At 27.5% G+C, this 20,952-nt stretch overlaps 2 protein-coding genes and 1 pseudogene across 2 annotated transcripts; 1 reads left to right on the top strand and 2 right to left on the bottom strand.

Annotated features, from left to right (window-relative positions):
- Positions 1–485: 485 nt before the first annotated feature.
- Positions 486–3,543, bottom strand: LOC132937348 (uncharacterized). Its single transcript, XM_061004170.1, has 5 exons — positions 3,200–3,543; positions 2,614–2,854; positions 2,185–2,447; positions 1,891–2,076; positions 486–1,625 (listed from the first exon to the last, which is right to left on the bottom strand). The coding sequence occupies exons 1-5, from the start codon at positions 3,446–3,448 to the stop codon at positions 507–509; spliced, it is 2,058 nt and encodes a 685-aa protein (XP_060860153.1). The 5' UTR covers positions 3,449–3,543; the 3' UTR covers positions 486–506.
- Positions 3,544–8,229: 4,686 nt separating this feature from the next.
- Positions 8,230–9,548, top strand: LOC132933935 (uncharacterized; annotated as a pseudogene).
- A 4,953-nt stretch (positions 9,549–14,501) lies between these two features.
- Positions 14,502–16,142, bottom strand: LOC132933886 (sentrin-specific protease 2-like). The gene is made up of 2 exons (XM_061000161.1): positions 16,130–16,142; positions 14,502–15,141 (listed from the first exon to the last, which is right to left on the bottom strand). Exon 2 carries the CDS (start codon positions 15,126–15,128, stop codon positions 14,502–14,504), a length of 627 nt encoding a protein of 208 aa, XP_060856144.1. The 5' UTR covers positions 15,129–15,141; positions 16,130–16,142.
- Between the last annotated feature and the right edge of the window lie 4,810 nt (positions 16,143–20,952).

Genomic DNA, 20,952 nt, shown 5'->3' with positions numbered 1-20,952 from the left:
AATGTAAACATGACTTCCTAAATAAATAAAAATGTATTAACAAAATTAAAATTTTTAACCAAACTAGGTACTTTATACATTATAGGTGTTACAATCTCCTATATAGCTTATAAAAACAGTTATTATAAAATATACCATTCAATTTTCTTATAATTGGATATGGTAACAACTTTGAACTCTGTTTTATTTTATTTGACAAACAATTAAACAATTTGTTATATTACATTAATAACTGTTTATTTTATGATGTAGAGAAGTTAATTTTCTGTACATTTTGGTACATACTTGGTTTATTAGATTGATGTCGCCACAAAATATAGATAGGTTCCTACTAAGTTAATTATAAATTATAATCTAAATATATCAAACTGATAACAAAAAAGTCACATAGTGCTATTTTATTTAAGAAAAACTATGTACAAACAATAAAAAATATCAAAAACGTTCAGTGACCTCTGCCATGGGATTTTGCGTTTGATTGTCCTAAATTAATGTTTTTTCCTATGTTATGTTTTTTTTGTAGTGGCTTTATTTTGAGGAGCTGATGTTGGAGGTCTTCCAGCTGGAATTCTTCGAGAGCCGCGAGTTACACCTTGTCTTCGACGAGCTATTGAAGTTGGTTGAACCTTTATTTGTCCCTTTCTTTTAGTAGCCACACTTAGTCCTCGGCAACATTTCACCATTAATTTTGTTAATTGTTGTGCATTTTTTATCACATTTAGTTTTTTTGTTAATTTTTGACGGATATCTAATGGCACATCATTTAATAACTCTTTTATTCTTAAAAATTCTGTTTCTAGTCCATCATTTGCCTTGTTACTAGCAACTTGATCATCAGCTAATGATTGAATCGCATTGGTATCATTTTTATTTGAAGTATCTTTGGGGTCGGACTCAATGTGATTACTAGCATGGTTAAAATTATCAATTTCACTAAGTTCACCTTCTTGAAATTGATTTTCACTTTCATTTTCTTTTAAACCCAGGAACCATGACTGAGAAGGGCACTCGTCACCAAGTGCAAGTTGTCCAAGTGCATATCTTTCAGTGACAGTTATAGGTGGTGCATTAGGTAACGATACATTTAAATGTTTGTGTAAAAAGGCTTGGTGTTTGCAAAATGCACCAGTATACCCAACATAACAATTGCAAACACCAATTTTAATATCAACAGTATAAACAGCAGAATGCTCAGTATCAAAACTTGGTACTGAGTAACATGTTTCACTTATTAAAGTTACTTGATCAACATTAAAATTTAATGTTCGAGAACAAAGTTTAGAATAATTTCGTTGAATATTATCCCGACGATTATGAGCATGATCTAGTATTCTAAGAATCAAATAGTCTTCCCACACATAACAAATGAATTCAACAAGAGCCACTACATTATATGCCTTAGTTCTGTTTAAAATAATTTCTTTCAATATTCGTATGCATGCTTCAGCATAGTTGTTTGTATTGTTTCCTCTTGTTATAATATCACGTCTAAACATTAAAACCCACTCATTTTTTCTCTTGAAATAATTTTCAAAGCGTTTAACAAAATTAGGAAATTCATCCTTTAAGTTCAGAATATCTGAAGTTGCTTCATTTAAATTTACTTCATCTGCAGCATACAATACCTAAAATAAATACCTAATATAAATTATACAAGCCCATATTTCCTGGACAATATCTATTAATGAATGTATTTATCTATTGGTTATTAGAAAATTTAAAATTTTATGCATGGAACTATGGATGATGAGTTTTATAATATTTACATTTTAAAATATTACAAAATATTTTTATTATTTTTGTGTCAATTGTTTAAATGGCAATAAATAAATAATAAATAAATGACAGTTAAAAGATATGCGATATGCGAATTAATAAGTAATAACTTACTTTTTGGAACATCCGCATTAAAGGCAAACGTTTCTCCTTCAAAACCATATTTTTAGTTTCATGTAGCCAACCCCATTCTTTTTGCAGTACATGAAACGAACACAGGAGTAATCTAGATGATGGCCAAAGTGTTTTTAATGCTGATCGTTCTGCAGCAGAGTCATCAGTCATAAAACCAATAGGTGCCTATAATATGAATAACTAAACATTTTAACAATATTTTTAGACACTTTTTAAACGAATATAATTCAATATAAAATGTAATAAAAACTAATATTTGTTTATTTACAGTACCTCATTACCACCAAAACATAATGGGTAATGCTTTTTTAGAAGCCCAAAAGCATTTTTATAGCTATCACTTGATTGGCCCTCATGCATAAGCATTGCTATGGGAACTGCTCCAGCGTTTGACACTGCTGTTGTAAGAGTAGTCTCCATAGTATCACAGCTACTTGTGCTATCACAAAAAATTAACTCTTTGGAGGATGACAAATTCTGGACTCTTTTCATCAGTGGAGTAATTACCAAGACTTCATGTATTATTATTGAAGTACCTAAAAAAAACAAAAAATAAAACATTCTAATTTAGATCTATAAAAAAAAAATCAAATTTAAATGGTACAGTCAAATCTCACCAGAGTAATAGTTAATACTTGAAGTTAATATTATTTTTTTAAAATAATTAAATTTATCTATATATACCATGAAAAAATATTTTACCTTTTTCAGCATATGATTGAGTCTTTTCTTTTAATTTTTCCAATGGGTTATTTACACAACCAAAGTTCTTTTTTCGCCATTTTTTGTGTAAATATGCCACAGTTTCTTTATTTGGGTTTTTTGAGCCATTTGCTAAAGTCTCCCAGCAATTTTCACTCAATAATATTTTGCTTTCATGTAAGCGTATCGCTTCAGCAGCACCCATTCCATCCTCAAAATACATATCAAACACTTGCTCCACCTTTAAATAATAATCAAAATTATTTAATTTAACATTTATTTTGAATTATTAATAAAATATACCATATTATGAGATGAAAATGTCTTATTAAAAATAATATTTAAAAAAAATATAACAATTTAACCTTTAAAATAATATGTGCCTACATAATTCTATATTTAAAATTCTAAAATAATAGTTAATAGGTTATTGCTATAATGCTATATATTGGCTTTGTTATACGTCATAATATATTAGTATAACCATCTAATATATACCTCGATAGCTTCTACAATCTATTACATGTATTGATGTACAAGCACATTATAAAATATATTAATTTATTATAACAAACTAGTTGATTACCTCAGGTGATATCCGTACAAATTTCATTGAACCACTAGTATTAACAGAATGATTATGATTTTCATTCATGGATATTTTAGCACAAAGTGGGGGGTCTCTTAACAAAAATGCATCATTTTTTCTGGTGTTACGGTTGTTTTTTTTTATTAGTATATCTATTTTTGCTTCACAGAATGTGTTTCTAATTGTTTCATTACATTTTACTTTGTTAACTTTACTGTGCTGGCATACCCAATATTTATGAAACATAACTCTGAAAAAATAAATAAATATATTTGTAATATATTAATATTTACCAAATAATGAGAACTATTTTTACTTACCTTGATGGATTGTCAAGCTGACCAACACGAATCCAATGAGTTTTCGAAAACTCTTGGTAAAGCATTATGAAATTCTCAACTTCATTTACATCATTAATATTTGCTCTAAGAATCGAGGTCTTTTCATTGATATTAGATATTTCATTTGATAGAACCGCAATGATGTTATTATTTTTTAAAAACTTGATGAATTCGTCCATTATGAATACTCAATACAATATAATTGATTATTCAGAAAAGTAGAAAAGCAGAAACAGACAAAAACTACCAAGTTAAACTACCAACTACCTGCCTAACAAGAATGCAAACAACCACAACTTAAAAATACCTACCTAATTAAAATATTAAGATGCTATAAACACTAACAAGTAACAACTTAAAGTTAGAGAGAGAACAGAAACATAACATTTTAGTTTAATATGACAACAATTCAATACAACATTCTTGTTGAAGTGTTGACAAATTATTAATTGATAGTCAATTAATACACAATGTGACTTTTTTGTTATCAGTTTGATATATTTAGATTATAATTTATAATTAACTTAGTAGGAACCTATCTATATTTTGTGGCGACATCAATCTAATAAACCAAGTATGTACCAAAATGTACAGAAAATTAACTTCTCTACATCATAAAATAAACAGTTATTAATGTAATATAACAAATTGTTTAATTGTTTGTCAAATAAAATAAAACAGAGTTCAGAGTTGTTACCATATCCAATTATAAGAAAATTGAATGGTATATTTTATAATAACTGTTTTTATAAGCTATATAGAAGATTGTAACACCTATAATGTATAAAGTATCTAGTTCCGGCGTATTTACGGATACTACTCGAGACTGGCCAATAGATCCCGAATTCAGTTAGGGTTCGTAAAACAAATTTATTTTACGGATACTACTTGAGTCTGGCCACTATGTAATATACCACTATACTCAAATAAAGGCACATGTAATTTACCGCTATACTATGAATTTATCTAAATTTATTCTAATTTTGTTGATAGGTTAAAAATAGGTATGTAAAAACAATATTATTAACAGTGTATTTGCGACTATATCTATAAAAAAATTAACTTATAATCTAATATGTAGAATGTAGATATATTACAATAATTTTAATAACGTTCATATACTAGTATTATTTAAATGTCTGTATTTTTTGTCTACGATATCTACATCCTTTCCTAGATAAGCAAATAAATAAAAACTATTATAATATTCTTAATTAAAATCCTAAAATTCAATTCCTATGATTTTACCTACTGTATCTACGATATCTACATCCTTTCCTATGTTTTTATGTTTATAATATATCCACGTATAATTTAATATTTAAATATTAATTACTACTATTATAATATTCTTAGTTAGACATTAACAGATTAAAAATATGGTATCAATTGCCACGTATAATTTAATATTTATATATTAATAGCTAAAGGTGGGAGAGTATCCTCTATATAAACCTTAATGTTGGGTTGTATATTGAGAATTGCATTATTTTTCCTATTACAAAAGTTATTAATAGTTATTGCTTTCGCAGTTACACTTATGAGTTATGACTTATCACACTTAAATATTATTAGTTGGTAACTTACTACGTAGGTACGCACATTATGATATTTTGGAAATATAATTTTATTTACATTTATATCATCTACAAATATGTCTCACTTTTTTTAATTTCGATTCTAATGTCCAAGTAGTGAAGTCTTATATCGTTAATGATAGTGAATATAATGCTACAATTAGATCCAAAATTTGCCAAGTCGATGATTCATACAGTAAAGGTTGCGATGATTGGGTTCGGAAATATTCATTATATTCAAAAACAAATTGGATAGTTAGATGTACATTTCCTAACAAACAAATGTATGTTTATCGTAAAGACTACATATGCCAACATTCATCAAAGAATAAAAGTCATAATTCTAATTTGACAAGGTTACGTGATAAAAACTGCAATGCGTCAATTAAAATTGTAGTAAAAAAAAATACTGTGAACACACAAAGAAAAGATCAATATATGCGTCAAGGTTTAGACACAGAAATAAAGGTAAGACAATTTTTCCAAACAAATAAATAATTTTATTTTACTAATTTTTAGGTTTTTAATTTATTTTATTTTCGGGTAGGTAGTATTTGTCCATACTCATAGAGTTTATAATGCTGAAGCATATAGCTACCTTAGAGTAAGTAAGGAGGTCCGCGAAAATTTCATTACCTATTTTAATGGTGGAATGACCCCTGCTGCTGCTAAAACATATCACGAAGTACAACTCACTAGTTCTATTGACGATGCGTATAATATGGAGTGCATTAAACAATTAGCTAATGCACAAATCAATCCTACCGATCGTCAAATATATCAACTATTTGAAACATGGAGGTTAGTAAAAATGAAATATTTTCTTTTCTTATATCTATAAAATATTATTTGTATGAAAAAATGCACTTATTTAAATTAGTGAATCACACGAACATTAATTGTTGTAACTCTAAAACAAATTATATATTAAATTTTCACTGAATGTATATACTGGCATTTTCTATACATGATAAAATTTTCAAAATATTTTAAATATTTTTAAGCTATTTATAAACATTTGAAATTTCCAATTTTTTTTAGTTTTTTTTTTTTATGGATACTATGGCTATACTTTATTATAATTTATAGCTTATCTTATTATTTATAGAGACGACACTATACATAATATAGTATATATAATAATATGTATGACGTATGTGGGCTCGACTAAATGAGCTATACTTCCACAATTCCAATAGATTTTGAAGTAGCAAAAAAAATTTAGATAGATTTGTTAATTTAGTTATTATTTATTTTATTTAATGATGTAGCATTTTGTAATTTAGAAGTTTTGACTTTATAGAATATGGAGTATTGGAGTGGATAATCTTAAATATTGTGTTTAATGTGAATTTTGAATCAATTCAAATTATATTCATTGTTCCTTATTGTTAAATATATTACTAGGTACCTTGGAAAAAGTTTGGGGAGGGTGAAGATTTTCCAATTTTCTCACCTCCCATTTAGCTGTCGTTTTTTTTTTTTTTGATCCCCCTCCTTTCAGAAATTATGTTTACGCCACTGGTATCTACATTTTTTTTTTTTAATAATAACAATATAATTAATATAGTACTTATAACATATCCTAGACTGGCAAACCATCTCCACTCAGAATCGTTTTTTGTGTACAGTGATAATATTATATAATTGAAACCAAATTTAATACCATCCATTATACCGTAACCCAGCAGAGCGACATCCACTTACCCGCTTTTTTAGTTTAAGTATTTTTCTATATGTGTGGATTTCAAATTAATAGTTGATATTATTGTTGCGCCTGTTAATTACTACGAGTGAGGTGCACTGCATACTAATTAAATATTATTTTTTTATTATACAAATCTGTAGGACCAATTTATTTGATTTTTATTTTACTTTTTTGTTTTTCTCGACGTTTTTTAAAACTATTAATTTATGTTAAATTTTCAAGTCTTAGGCTTAATAATACTAAATATTTTATTTATTTTTAATTACAAAAGAATTTGCAAACTTTCATACACATTTTCGTGTAATTCACAAATTTAAATAAGTGAATTTTTCAGTATAAAAAAAAAATTATTATTTATATTTTTCTTTTTTTTTTATTAGACTAACATTATACATTACATATTATCACATAGGTAGATTATTATAATTTACCAGCTTGATTAATTTAACCCAGAAAACAAAGCTTGTGGTGGGCTAAATGATTTACGATACATTGACCAGTATTAAGAGAATAAATTATAATTTTACATGTTGACTAAAACTAAATTTTACAGATAACCATCTATTAAAGTTACATAATAAAGTAAATATTTCCACAAATTCGCTCAATAAACAATTTTTAACCATTCTTTTAATGTACTTAATATTATTAGATTTTAAAGTGAAATGATCAAAAATATTTTTTTCAATATTTAAAGGCAACGAGTTATACAAAACTAGACCTAAATAATCAATAAACCTACCTCAGATCAAATTGTTTATTTGTGTACTTAATACTAACATCATATACTCTGAAATAAATCACAACATTTTTGTTTTATAGTATTTTAAATTCGTACGCACTAGGGCACTTGCTCCATTTGCTCCCCCCTCCCTTATTTAGGACGGCTATGCTACATTTATTATATAATATTGTCTATGGATCATATAGGAAGATTTATATGCTAAATATTTTATTGATTTATATTAGGTTATAATTATCAGCATTATAATTACTGTACCTACATATTCCTTCTAATGTAGGTCAACTCATTTTGGGGATAGAAGTGATACAGGAGTATACAAAGTCCTTTTAGAAAAAAAGTCGATGTTTGAAGAAAATGGAGGATTTATTGAAATTGAAGAAAATCTACTTACAATTGCAATAGTAACTCCCATCATGAAAAGGGCCCATAGTTATTCATTTTCGAAAGATATAGTATTCGTTGATTCTAGCAGCAGTTGTGATCAAGGTAACTCTACCATAACATTTTTTTTTGGTGCGTCAAAAGTAGGTGGCATTCCTTTAGGGGTAGTGATACATAAGCAGCAAACAAAAGAAGATTACTTACGAGCATTCAGTTTATTAAAAAAATGTCTAGGTAAAATTGCATTTTATGGACAATTACAGCCATCATTATTTATGACTGACGATAGTTCTGCAGAACGGCAAGCTTTAAAAGCTACTTTTCCAGCATCAACTTTACTACTGTGCGCATTTCACGTTTGTCAGGCTTTGTGGAGATGGTTGTGGGAGAGTAAACATCAAATAGAAAAATCTGAAAGGCAGGCTAAAATGCTTAAATTTTTAGAACAGTCCTTTTTTCTCATGATGAAGTAGAAGCTAAAAGAGGAATGGATGAATTATGTAATGATGACCATGAACAATTTTCCAAACATATGAAGTCATTAAGAAGCAGAATGAACGAATGGGCAATTTGCTATCGACAAACATATTCAACTTACGGTCACAACACAAATAATATAATCGAATCATCTATAAGAATTTTTAAGGATGTGGTACTGGAACGTTATAAGGCATTTAATGCGGCAGAACTGGTAGATTTTATATTTAAGGTATTAGAAAATTATCATAAAAGACGTCTAATTAAATTTGCGTCATATAGAATTACAAAGCCAGAAATTCAATATAATTCATTTTGTGACAAAGCAAATGATTTAAAAGTGATTCAGATCGATAACACATCTTATAAAGTGTCATCCCATTCTAATAATGATATATATAATACAGTTAAAGTTTATGATGGATTTGAACACTGTGAATGTGCGTTTGGTCAAGGAGGTAAATTTTGTAAACATATTTGTGCCATACAGTTGAATGGATTTAACATCGAAAATATTGTAAATTTATTAAAGAAACATAAAATTGAATTATAAAACCTTGCTATTGGTAAAGATTTCGATCATACATTTATGGAACCAATGGACCTCGCAAATGATATCGTTTCTACTAATAATTCCAAGCGGGAAAAAACTTCTGAAGAAAACATGTCAACTTTTTTCAATTCTATGTTACCTACTGATGAAAGTATAACTGAACATGAAACGCAAAATATGGAAAATAATGACTATGGACAACATTTAAATTTAGAAATCAATGTATTACAAAATAACATCGACCGAATAAAAAACATTGCTCAAAGTAACCCTAACAGTTTGATGCTCAAAAATATAAAACAGTTTAACAAACAATTGGAAAAAATAACATCATTATCTGATTTGGTTGATATTAATTTCAATAAACTTCGTCGTGCAAATCTTATCGGAACACAGCCAACTTCCAGATCCAGGCGCAAACGACTAATAACTTCTGGTGCTAAACGCATCCAAGCAGGACGACCGTCTTCAAAAGAACAAAACTTCAAGCAAAGAAAAAAACAGAAGGTTCGAAGTCTAGGTAAAAATTTACTAAACAATTTGCCACATGCGAAATCTCATTAATAATATTTTTAAATGCCTACTAATGTCCAATTAAGAATATTATATTATATTGTTATAAAATAATAAAATGAATCTTTACCAAGTTTTTATTTATTTCCTTTTTTTATTTTTTTTTTTATTTTTTATTTTTATTTTTGTGTCTGTCATCACCTTTTAGGACAGTAAAAGTGCTTGGATTTTCTTCAATAGTAACTTTTCTGATAGGAAAGTGAATCTAGTTGGTACTTTGGGGGGTCAAAAGTAAAAATTTCCCAGTAGTTTTCACAAGCGACGTGAAAAACAAAAGAAAAATTAAGGAAAAACGGGAATTTTTACGCAAAATCTGTTTTCGAGAAAATCGATTTTGGTTTTTGGTGTAACTCTAAAACAAATGACCGTAGGGACATGAAATTTTGACTGAATGTTTATATTAGTATTTTCTATACACCATAAAATTTACAAAATATTTTGACTCTTTTTGAGCTGTTTACGGCCATTGTCAGTTTTCAATTTTTTTAGTTTTTTTTTCTATAAATATCAATAAAATTTTATCTGTTGATTAAAAAAGCTTGAAAATTTAATAGAAGGCTCCTAGGTTATTGTTTCAAAGGCAGATGAAAAAAATTAAAAATCCTTAGTCACAGTTTTTAATTATAAGGATTTAAAGTTCAAATTTTGACAAAATACGGAAAAATCACGAAAAATAGCAAATTATTTTGAGTTGAGAATTCATAAAAATTTTTCTTTTTAAATCTAAGATTTGAAAATGTAATATAAGATTACTCATAAGTTTGTCTACCTTTATCAAAAAAAAAATGTCTAGAAGAAACTTAAATTAAATTTTTATGAGCGTCTGAAATTTATATTTTTACAACATTTGATATTCACTCGATTTCTCATGTAACAATTTTCTTATTTTATTGTAATTAAAAAACGAATGACTGTAGATTCTTGAAAATTTCACTGAATGTTCATATTAGCATTTTCTATACACCATAAAATGTTGAAAATATTTTGACTCTTTTTGAGCTGTTTACGGACATTGTCAGTTTTCAATGTTTTTAGTTTTTTTTTCTATAAATATCAATACATTTTTATTTGTTGGGTAAAACAGCGTGAAAATTTAATATAAGGCTCCTGATATATCGTTCTAATAGCAGTTGAAAAATATTAAAAATACATAGGCACAATTTTTTTTTATAAGCATTTAAAGTTCGAATTGTCTATCAAAATATATCAAATTAAATATTTAATAATTATTTTGTAGTAAGGATTGAAAATTTAAAACAAGGCTCCGAGTAAATAGGTTATATATAAATTACTTTATTCACAATAATATCATCAAATATACTTGGTAAAATCATAGGCTGACTGACCGTTTTCGCTCAGAATCGTTTTTCTTATACAATGATATTATATCATTGAATTCAAATTTAACACCATCCATTACAGTGACCCACTTGTAACCTACTGTACAGCAGAGGGACATCCACTTATCCACCTTTTTTTAGAATTGTTATTCCGACTAAATTCCAATGGGCCCTGTTATGTATCGTTACACTACAAGTCTATCCGTTTTTTTTAAATTTGATTTTATTAGAAAAAGGTCTGTCCGTCCTACACCGCCTTCGAAACCCTTTCACCGTGGCACCACGTGCATATCATAATAAACTTTATAATTGAATCTTTTTATTGCTTATTTTTGTCATTATTATATTTAATGCGTCTTTCTTTTGAGGCTACCAAATTTATCGTAATGCATATTATAATTATAAAATAATAATAATATATTTCCGTGAACTATGGCATGGGTTTTGAAATATTTAAATCTGCAGGTCTGTATAGTATTGTAGAAATAACACTGTTATATTCGATTATACGAACACTTTTAAATAAGGACACTGTAAAAAATGTTGTTAAATTTCAACTAACGTCACCATGTACATTTTCCCATGATATGTAAGTTAATTAATTTTTCATATAAAAGTAGGTAAATTTATCACAAGTATTGTCGTATTGAAGTACATACTATTCACGCTCATTTCTGTGTAAATATCGACTGAAAGTGTTATGTAATTATACAGGGGTTATCAAAATAAATTAATTTTGTGTGTACAATGTTAGTAAATTTGTTACAACTACATAATATGTAAATGATGTTTGTATACATTTTTGTGTATATTTCAACTAGCAGTGCCATTAAATATACACAGGTAATCAATGTAAATTATTTATACGTAAAAACATTAGTAAATTTATCATAACTATAATATATAAGTAAGTTATGTTTACATACACTTCTGTGTAAATTTTAACTTCCGAAATACAGTCACCTAACAAAACCTCTTAATGGACACCTCCAAATACAAATAGTGGACAAAATGAGCTAGTGACCTGGTGTCCGATATTTAGAGGTTTTACTGTATATGCTACACACTACATAATACCTATACAGTCTTGATTATATGCGTCGGAGGATTCGATTTTTTCAGCGAATTTTGCATATTCGACGTCTAAGGGCGGCTGAGCACGTCGTCCGCTATCCGCTATTCATCAAATCGATAGGTAGGTAGATACCTTGTTGTATAAAGATGATTTTTTAAAAATCTAGATAAAGATAAAAGATAGTTGCTAGAATAGTTATCTAAATGAAGATAAAAGATACATAATAATTACACTAGGTTATATTATTATTATACTTATTATTAAAAATTAATTAATAATAATTCATTTTGTGATCGTTTCAAATTTTAATTTCAGAATAATACTTCGATAATCTGGAAATGTGGGAATTCTGATTGTATTAGTTGTAGTATATTACAAGTAATACTGCAGTAATAGCACACTCGTTGTTATAGTGTTATAGTGCTATAGTGTTATATTATAGAGATTTATAAAACTATGGAAAACTATGGAATTATCCTATCAGAACTAGAGATGGGGATTTTACCGTAAAATATTTTTCGGTAAATGTACGTAAAATTTTTAATACTGTATAATATTTTTAATTAGTAAATTTAATATGAACTCAATAACATTTTTATGACTAATCCAACCATTATATTAGGTAATTTGGGCATATTTTATACTTGATTATATATCAGATGGTGTCTGATTCATTATCTATTGACGTGTTTTCATTTTTATTCAGATGAATAACTCTAATAAATTTGATTTTTTAAGCGAGTAGGTATCTAATATTAATTTACAAAACGCGTCAACTGTTCTAGAAATCGAAAAAACGTCATTGTATAATTATTGTATTTATAAATTAATATAATTTTATAGGTACTTTAAAAGTTTCAACTACCAACAAATAATATTTTTAAATTACAACAAAACATAAAATAGTTGTTACACTTTGTTTAATTTTTTTTTTTTAATCTAGTTCTTATACAATTTATACTAAAAAAAATACAAAAAGCATAACGCATGTTTTTTTAAAATTAAATTAAGTGTAATAGCTTGAGTGTCTTGAGGGAATAAATCATCCAGTGAAGGTACTCCGACAAATTGTTTAAATTAAATATCGAATATTGTCCTAATTTTTACTTAAAATATCTATAAAAAAGAACCGTGTATATCATTTTTAGATTTTTTCTAGGTTTCTAGATTTACTCCAGGTGCACAAAAAGTAATATTGCATTAACCTGGTTGCCTATCTGTCACATATCGGGCGCAAAATAATACAATAAATCAGATCACATAATATTATTTATTATTATCGTTTAATCCGGTCAACAAACAAATATTTTTTACATCACTATCACACGGACTATCTTTAAAAAATACTAATAACCACTTACTACGCACACATTTAGACCATGACAAATATAGTTTTTCATGATTTAGACGACCTGCACTCAAAAGTATAATATGACAATAAATTGCCTTGTAAGTTAAATCCTTTAAAATCGGTCGGTATCCCATTAACAATATAACTTATTTTTGAGAAATATAAACTTTAACCCTATTTTCACCCAGCAAGGAAAAATTGTGTTGAATAGTTGTAACAAAGTCTCTCAACTTTCAAGAGATAGCTGACAGTTGATATATAATATATTTTCCAGTCTTAAAAATTGACGGGTTGGGAGTGAGTTAAATAGCTTTAATTTATGCATGAGAACGTCTTTATGATTTGACAATACATCAACTCGCGCTCACAATCGGTCAATTATTGAGATAAAAACTTTGATATCTGCGGTTATTTTAAATCCATAAAATCCATAAAATGTCCATATATTTTGAAAACTATGGAAATTCTCAAGCTTTTTCAAGTAAATAAATAGTATATCAAAATAAGAACCTCAAATAGTAATACAAAAACAAAAATCACTTAACAATATATACATAAATATAAAATTTTATATTTTAACAACTTTTTAAATTCCAAATAAAACTATGTTATGAAGTATAAAGTGTTTTTTTCACAATTATTTATTTATGAAATGTATTGTTATTAGCTCCTGCTTGACTATACATTTAATATACTAAATAATATTTTAAAGTATCAATATAAGAATTTTGATTTTCTTTGTTCAGGTATAATATTGTCATATTGATGTTTTAAAAACTATAAAAAAAAATGTGTGCCATTAACTGTTAAATGATATGTCAATGAAATTTACACTTATGTAATTTAATCAATATTTGAAAAATTACATTTTAAACACACAAACAAGGATTTGACATCTGACATTCTTATGTTTTCGAAAATACTATTATCTCCTTATATAACATATTTTCCACAAAAAAAAGTACACAATATAAACATAAAACAATATAAAACAAATCAGTACTTATAATATTAACTTAACATTTAAAGAAACTAATTAACAAATATACATAAATACAATCAGTCAATAGCTTATGTCTGTTATATCTAAAACTTTTTACATTGATATAATTAAATCTAAAAACTTAAGACTAATATTTTATTATTTACAAATAATAGGTACTAACTAAAAATTAAATTTATCTGTTCATTAAAGAATTATTAATCATACGGTCTATTTCATCAACGATTGAATCTTCATCCACATCTTCGTCTACTGTAATGAGTTGTTCGATAAACAGTTCATACAATATCAATTTTCTAAAAGATGGCATATTTTGTTGTTTAAAATTAAACGAAGCATCTCTTGCGAGATACTCCGCAATTGTGCAGACGAAAACCCCGCAGTCACTTCCGTTAGACTGTTGGGGGTTAGAACCTCTTACAATTCTCCAGTTTTGTAAAGGATAACCCAACTTTCTTTCATGCTCCTGCTTTAAGTATGATAATATGTCTAAATGTATTTTGTAATCATAATGATTTTTAAGACTATCAAAATATATAACTCGTCTCTTATCCATATCCGCTGTTATCAAAATCCAGTGTGCAAACCTTTTTCTTCTAATATTGATAGGAAAAAATACTTTTCTTTTTGAAAAAATATTGATTTTTTTTGTCCAACGCTCTACTGATTTGTATTTAGATTTCTCAAGTCGCACATAAAAATAGGTATCAAAGCAATAAACGCTCGGATATTGTTTTTGGATTAAATTAAAATAATCATTGATCACGGAATCATTCAAATACAGGTGGGTCTCTGAAGTCATACTTGTCGACAAACTAAAATCATAAAATATAATTATTAGACACAATTTAATCGAAATCAGTTACACATTTTAAAGTTAAGTAACTTGGTTACACCTCACTTTTCTAACTTATAAGAAGATTGCATAATTTTCAAGTGACATGACATTAAAATACAACTAGTTCCAATGTTGGTTGTAACATTTTATAATAGATTCATGTAACATAATGTTCTTATATCACGTGTTCAATGCTCTAGCTAATTTAAATTATATTAACTCGACAAGATTTTATCAGGCAAAGTTTATTAAGGAAAATAGATTTTTAGACAAAACCAGTTTTTGACAAAAGGGATTCAGTTTTTTTGTCATAACACAAAAACTTATAACTGTATATACTTTAAATTTTAACGAAATCTTTGCATGTCAATTTTCTATACATATACTACTAACATTTTCAAAATATTTTGACACTTCTTTAACTATTTAAATAGCAAAAGAAATTTTTACTAATTTTTTTAAAAATTATTGTTAATATATTTCATGTTTTTTTTTTTTATATGAACTGTTTACTTTGATAGTATCAATGTGATTTGGAGGTAGGAAATATCGACTAATGTATTTTTTTCATTTGAAATAGCTAAATATAATATTTTGCAATAATGTTCTCAATTTATTACATCTCAGAAATATCCAGAATATATTTTTTTAATTTTATATTAACTATTATATTTATATTATATTATTTGGTAGTACATAAAATTAAATTAAAACTTTTTATTGTTCTAGAGCCCATATTATTTTAAACTGTTTATACATTATTTTTATCAGCCAAATGTCCTATTGTCTAAAATCTAAATGATTGTACCGAAATGGTATTGCGTCAGATAGCCTTATTCATATGTCCATTTTTAATTTTAAAAATTATGTATATAAACTAGAAGAGTATTTACATTGACTAAAATAAATTATTCCTCAAACAAATTATTATTTTATAAACATAAAACCAATTATAATCAGTATACCTTGGGTCTTGAAAATTTGAATAAATTAAAGAGTGTTGATGGAAAATAAGCTTTCGATAAAGCAACAGCTGTCCTAAAAAAAAAAATCAGCTTAAAGTTGTATAATGCATGATATAAATATATTAATAAAAATTACTTACAATCCAATCCAGGCAATAAATTGCAATCTGCGAAATTGTTCTGTGTTGTTAATAAATGGCTCGAAGCATCAAATTCTCTGTGAAAAATGTTTAACACTTAGATAATATTTCATAAAAATGTACATTTTCAATTTTTGTATATATCTTTTGTATGAGTGTTATATTGTATTAAATGATTAAACCTATAAACATGTATTTTTCTTAATGTAGGCACTAAAATATCTTTTTAAATAAATTTTTAAATAATTTTTCAACTCGTTTTAAGCATTTATAGATATTTTCAATTTTCAATTTTTTTAGTTTTTCTTTTTTATAAATATCAATAAAAATTTTTTATTCAGTTGAAATTATTGAAAATTGAATACAAGGTTCCTCATAAGTAGTTCATACTATATAACCAAAAATCTAAAAATTATAAGACACAGTTTTTTTTATAGATATTTTAAGTTCAAATTTGGATAAAATTAGATGTTTAAACGAAGAATAATAATTTTAGATGTTTTGTTGTAATTTTAGGAATACTAGCTTAACGTTTAACCACTATAAAATTGCATTAACTACACTCTGTCACATATTATAATAGGAGTACCTAACCTAAGGCAGCGACATATTTTTTTTCCGTACTTTTTTACTTATAATAGTCATACTATGGATAAAATTCACATTAATGCCATGCGTTTTATTAATTTTAAACATAGCATTGTTTTTAGGCTGAGTACAACATTTTTTTCTAACCTAACCTTAAAATATTGCTCTACTGGACAATTTCATATACACGATTTAGAACCTTTTCATTCTAGACCCACGACGTGTGCATATTATGTGAATATTTCATAAATATTTTATACCGATATGTATCATTTATACTTACATTTGTTTCTTAAAATGTTGAATGTTAATGCAATATTAACATATTATGCACATGTATAAATGTAAAATTGTACAAGCTATACAATTTAAAAAGGGTCATGGTTCAAAATAATGCATATATTTTCCAAAAAAAACATAAATCATTCCTATACTATGTAGCTTAAAGTAACAACCCTACAGATCACAGCTCAGCCTGTGGCAGTTTAATCGTGCGGCTCATTTCGAACCGTTCTAAGAAGCAGAGTTTGGTTGGTTATGTTAGGTTCATACCCCTAAAACCATGGTCTTCTATCTTATTCCATGCTATTAAACTCTTTGACTAATTTGATATACAACAATTTATATGGTAGTTATTTCAATAAAATTAACTGTAGAAATTAACAATTTGAAAGAGAAGGAGAAATTTCGAATTGGCTACTTCAACACGTTATGTCCAACATAGAGGATCAAAAACCAATATGGACAAAACAATTATAACAAAATATTGTCATACATTTGGGATATTTACAACTAAAAGTATAGAAAAATGTTTATTAAAAATAACTAAATTGTGTAAAAAATGTAAAAAAAAAATAACTAGCTTACGCAAAACATTATTTTACAGAACGGATGGGTTCACATAACTTATTGTAAGACTCGCCTTAAACACCAAAATTAAATTATATTTCTTTCTATCCCTACCGACAAAAATTTTTAATTAAAATTAAATATCTTCTAGATTATTGTGATTGATGAATTTGGTGTAGGATATCCTGCTGTTTTTTATATAAGTTCAAAGATAGATAAGTTTATAGTCATAGGTGTGTTACTTTTTTTGAAAATCATGGGAGTCACCAGTAGGTCGTCTTACACTTCCCAATACAGTAGTCACTCGATAATTCGAAATTCATGGAACTGAGTTAATAATTCGATTTATAGAAGCTTTCAATTTACCGAGTGTTCGAATAATGGAGGGAAAACAAATTAATAGGAATTAAAGAGAGGTGAAAAAATGTATGTATATATTACTTTTTTTTTAAGCTTATCGACAATTAGAGTTATCATCATGTTCTAAAGAATATAATATGACAATAAATAATTTAAAAGGTTAATTTAGATTTACAAGATTAACATTCGGTGTAGCTAGTGCACCAGCTATTTTTCAGTCTACCATGGATCAGATATTGTTAGGTTTGGAAAATGTGTTTTGATATTTAGACGATAGATTAATAGGTGAAAAAACAGTTGAAAACTGTAAACAAAAATTAGATTTGGTTTTAGATAGATTAAATAAATTTAATGTTTCTATTATCGTGGATAAATTGAAATTTTTCGAAAAAGAATTTGATTATTTAGGACATACGTAGTCAAATAAAGGTATTTGTCCACAAATAAAGAAATTGGAATCTATTAATCTACTAGGGCACTGAATAATGTGACTGAATTGCAAGCTTAATTAGGGTTATTAAATTACTTAATTAGAAAATGTATTCTTAATCTCAGTAGTGAATTACATGATTTATATAAATTGCTAAGGAAAGATGTTAAATTTGTTTGGAGCGATAAATGTCAGGAAGTTTTGAAAAGAGTAAAGGTTTGTTGTTACAAAATCAAATATTAGAGATTTATGATCAAAAAAAGCCTATAGTAGTATGTGCAGATGGTTCAACATATGGTGTTGGAGCAATTTCATCTCAAGTAGTTGATGGGGTATAATAACCACTGTTATTGGCATCAAGTTCATTATCTTCAGCAGAACAAAAATATTCTCAGTTACACAGAGAAGCGTTGGAAATAGTATTTGCATTAAAAAAAATTCATAAATATATATACTTATATATATATATGGTAACAAATTCACATTATGTTCAGATGCTCAAGCGTTAAGAGAAATATTTAGTCCACAGAAAGAAACAGCAGTGGTTGCAGCGTCAAGATTACAGAGATGGGCTGGGTTGTTATCTATGTATGAGAATGGATTTCAGTATAGACCAAGTAAACAAATGGTTCATGTTGATGCGTTAAGTAGATGATTATTAAATACAGGTACTGATATAGAAGATGATATTCTTAGTAATTTATGTATAACAAATGAATTTAGTTTAAGATGTAGTAGAGGCGTTGAAAAAACATAAAATGTTATTTAAAGTTTATAACTATGTATTACAAGGATGGCCTAAATAGATTATTATTTTAAGTTAAAAGATAATTTAAGTACACAGGAATATTGCTTATTTTTTGGTGATAGGATTGTAGTTCCAGAGGTATTAAAAACGAAAATTTTGAACATACTGCATAAAGATCATGAAGGCATAGTAAGAATGAAAATGGCAGCAAGTAGTGTTTTATGGTGGAAAAATATGAATACAGATATAGAAAAATTTAGTAAAAAATGTGAAATATGTGATCAGACTTCTAATGTAAGTAAAGCCAACTCAACTCTTCCTACACGAAAAAAAAAATGTATACATTTATTAATTTTATAAATTAAAATAAAATTTTTATTGTAAAGATATTGCAATTTAAAACTATAGTTATGATGGTTTTATTCTAGTACATGGTTTTTTTATTAGGTATGTGCTTAAACCTTGTTTTAAATTAAAACTAAAACTTTTAAACATAACAATTCAGGTATATTAGTATAATATGATACACAGTATAGTATAAAATGCAGATTTTACAAGAAACGAGGGAAGCAGTGTTGTAAATCAATAGATAAAGTTGTTTTCGAGGCGTTAATTGTCTTAGAATACTAGGCCGCTTACCTTGCACAACATAGACTATGAAGTGGAACGCTGAATGCAAGACGAAATTTATGTCTGCCGTCGGTACTTCAACACTTTTCACACAATTGTTATCGTAGCGTTGGAAAGTGATCGACAACAATTGACAAGGCGCAAATATTTCGCACAGACCTAGAACCGAGAGAAAATTATTGAAAACATGCAAATACAACTATGTTATAAATAATATTCAAATAATTCGTCTGCCGGCGTGCCACAAACATTTACTCGGACAACGGGCATATCTTTGACATCGCGTCGCAAGTACATAAACCGTTGTCACCGAATTCGTGTTATGACGTGAGTTTCGAAAATCATTCGGTACGAAATATCATAAGTATTTTATTATAGTAGCAAGTAATACGTTTTTGCCAACAGACGGCTTTCGGATGGAATGCTTGCGTTTCGGAACGAACAATTCCCGTCGTTTTACTTTTTGCGTACCTAACCTTATATAACGTTGTTTGGACGAAATAAGCGTACGCGGTGGACCCGATGGATAAAAACATGTTTTGCGTCGAATACGCAGTGCCGATGTAAAATTTCGGATGATTTATGACGCGCTACCGTCGATTCGGCTAGTTTCAATCGCGTTTGGGGAAAAAGTCGTATGGTGTCACGCATACGGTATCGGGCCGCGGTACCTCGAGCTTCTCGGTAGGCTCGACGGCCATATTTTGTTTGACCACTACGAACATATTTCGATGTTCACGAAAAAAGAAACGTCGTACGGTCGCATTGCGCTGTTACCGATGTGTCGGATCGTTCGTTATACTTACGTGACGAGAAAATGGCGATCCTTGACTGATTTTCTCAATGCAATTGGCGTGAAAAAAATTTCGAACATAGGTGACGAGTACGCCTCGTAGTTGAAAAATAAAAATGGCTTCAGAAAACAACTGTATAGACGGATCCAATACCATGTGAAAAATTATTTCGTATACGTGTCGTTGCACTTATTAGATAGTAGAATTGATGTATATGTGTGGCAAGTGCGTCGGTCGCAGTGTGGCCAACATTTGCCAACAAAAATTGGTCAGAAACATAAAAA

The sequence above is a fragment of the Metopolophium dirhodum genome, chromosome 1 (genome assembly GCF_019925205.1).
Source record: "Metopolophium dirhodum isolate CAU chromosome 1, ASM1992520v1, whole genome shotgun sequence".
NCBI lineage: Eukaryota > Metazoa > Arthropoda > Insecta > Hemiptera > Aphididae > Metopolophium > Metopolophium dirhodum.
Note: the sequence above shows the minus strand (reverse complement) of the source record. Positions and strands in the feature narration are given on the sequence as shown.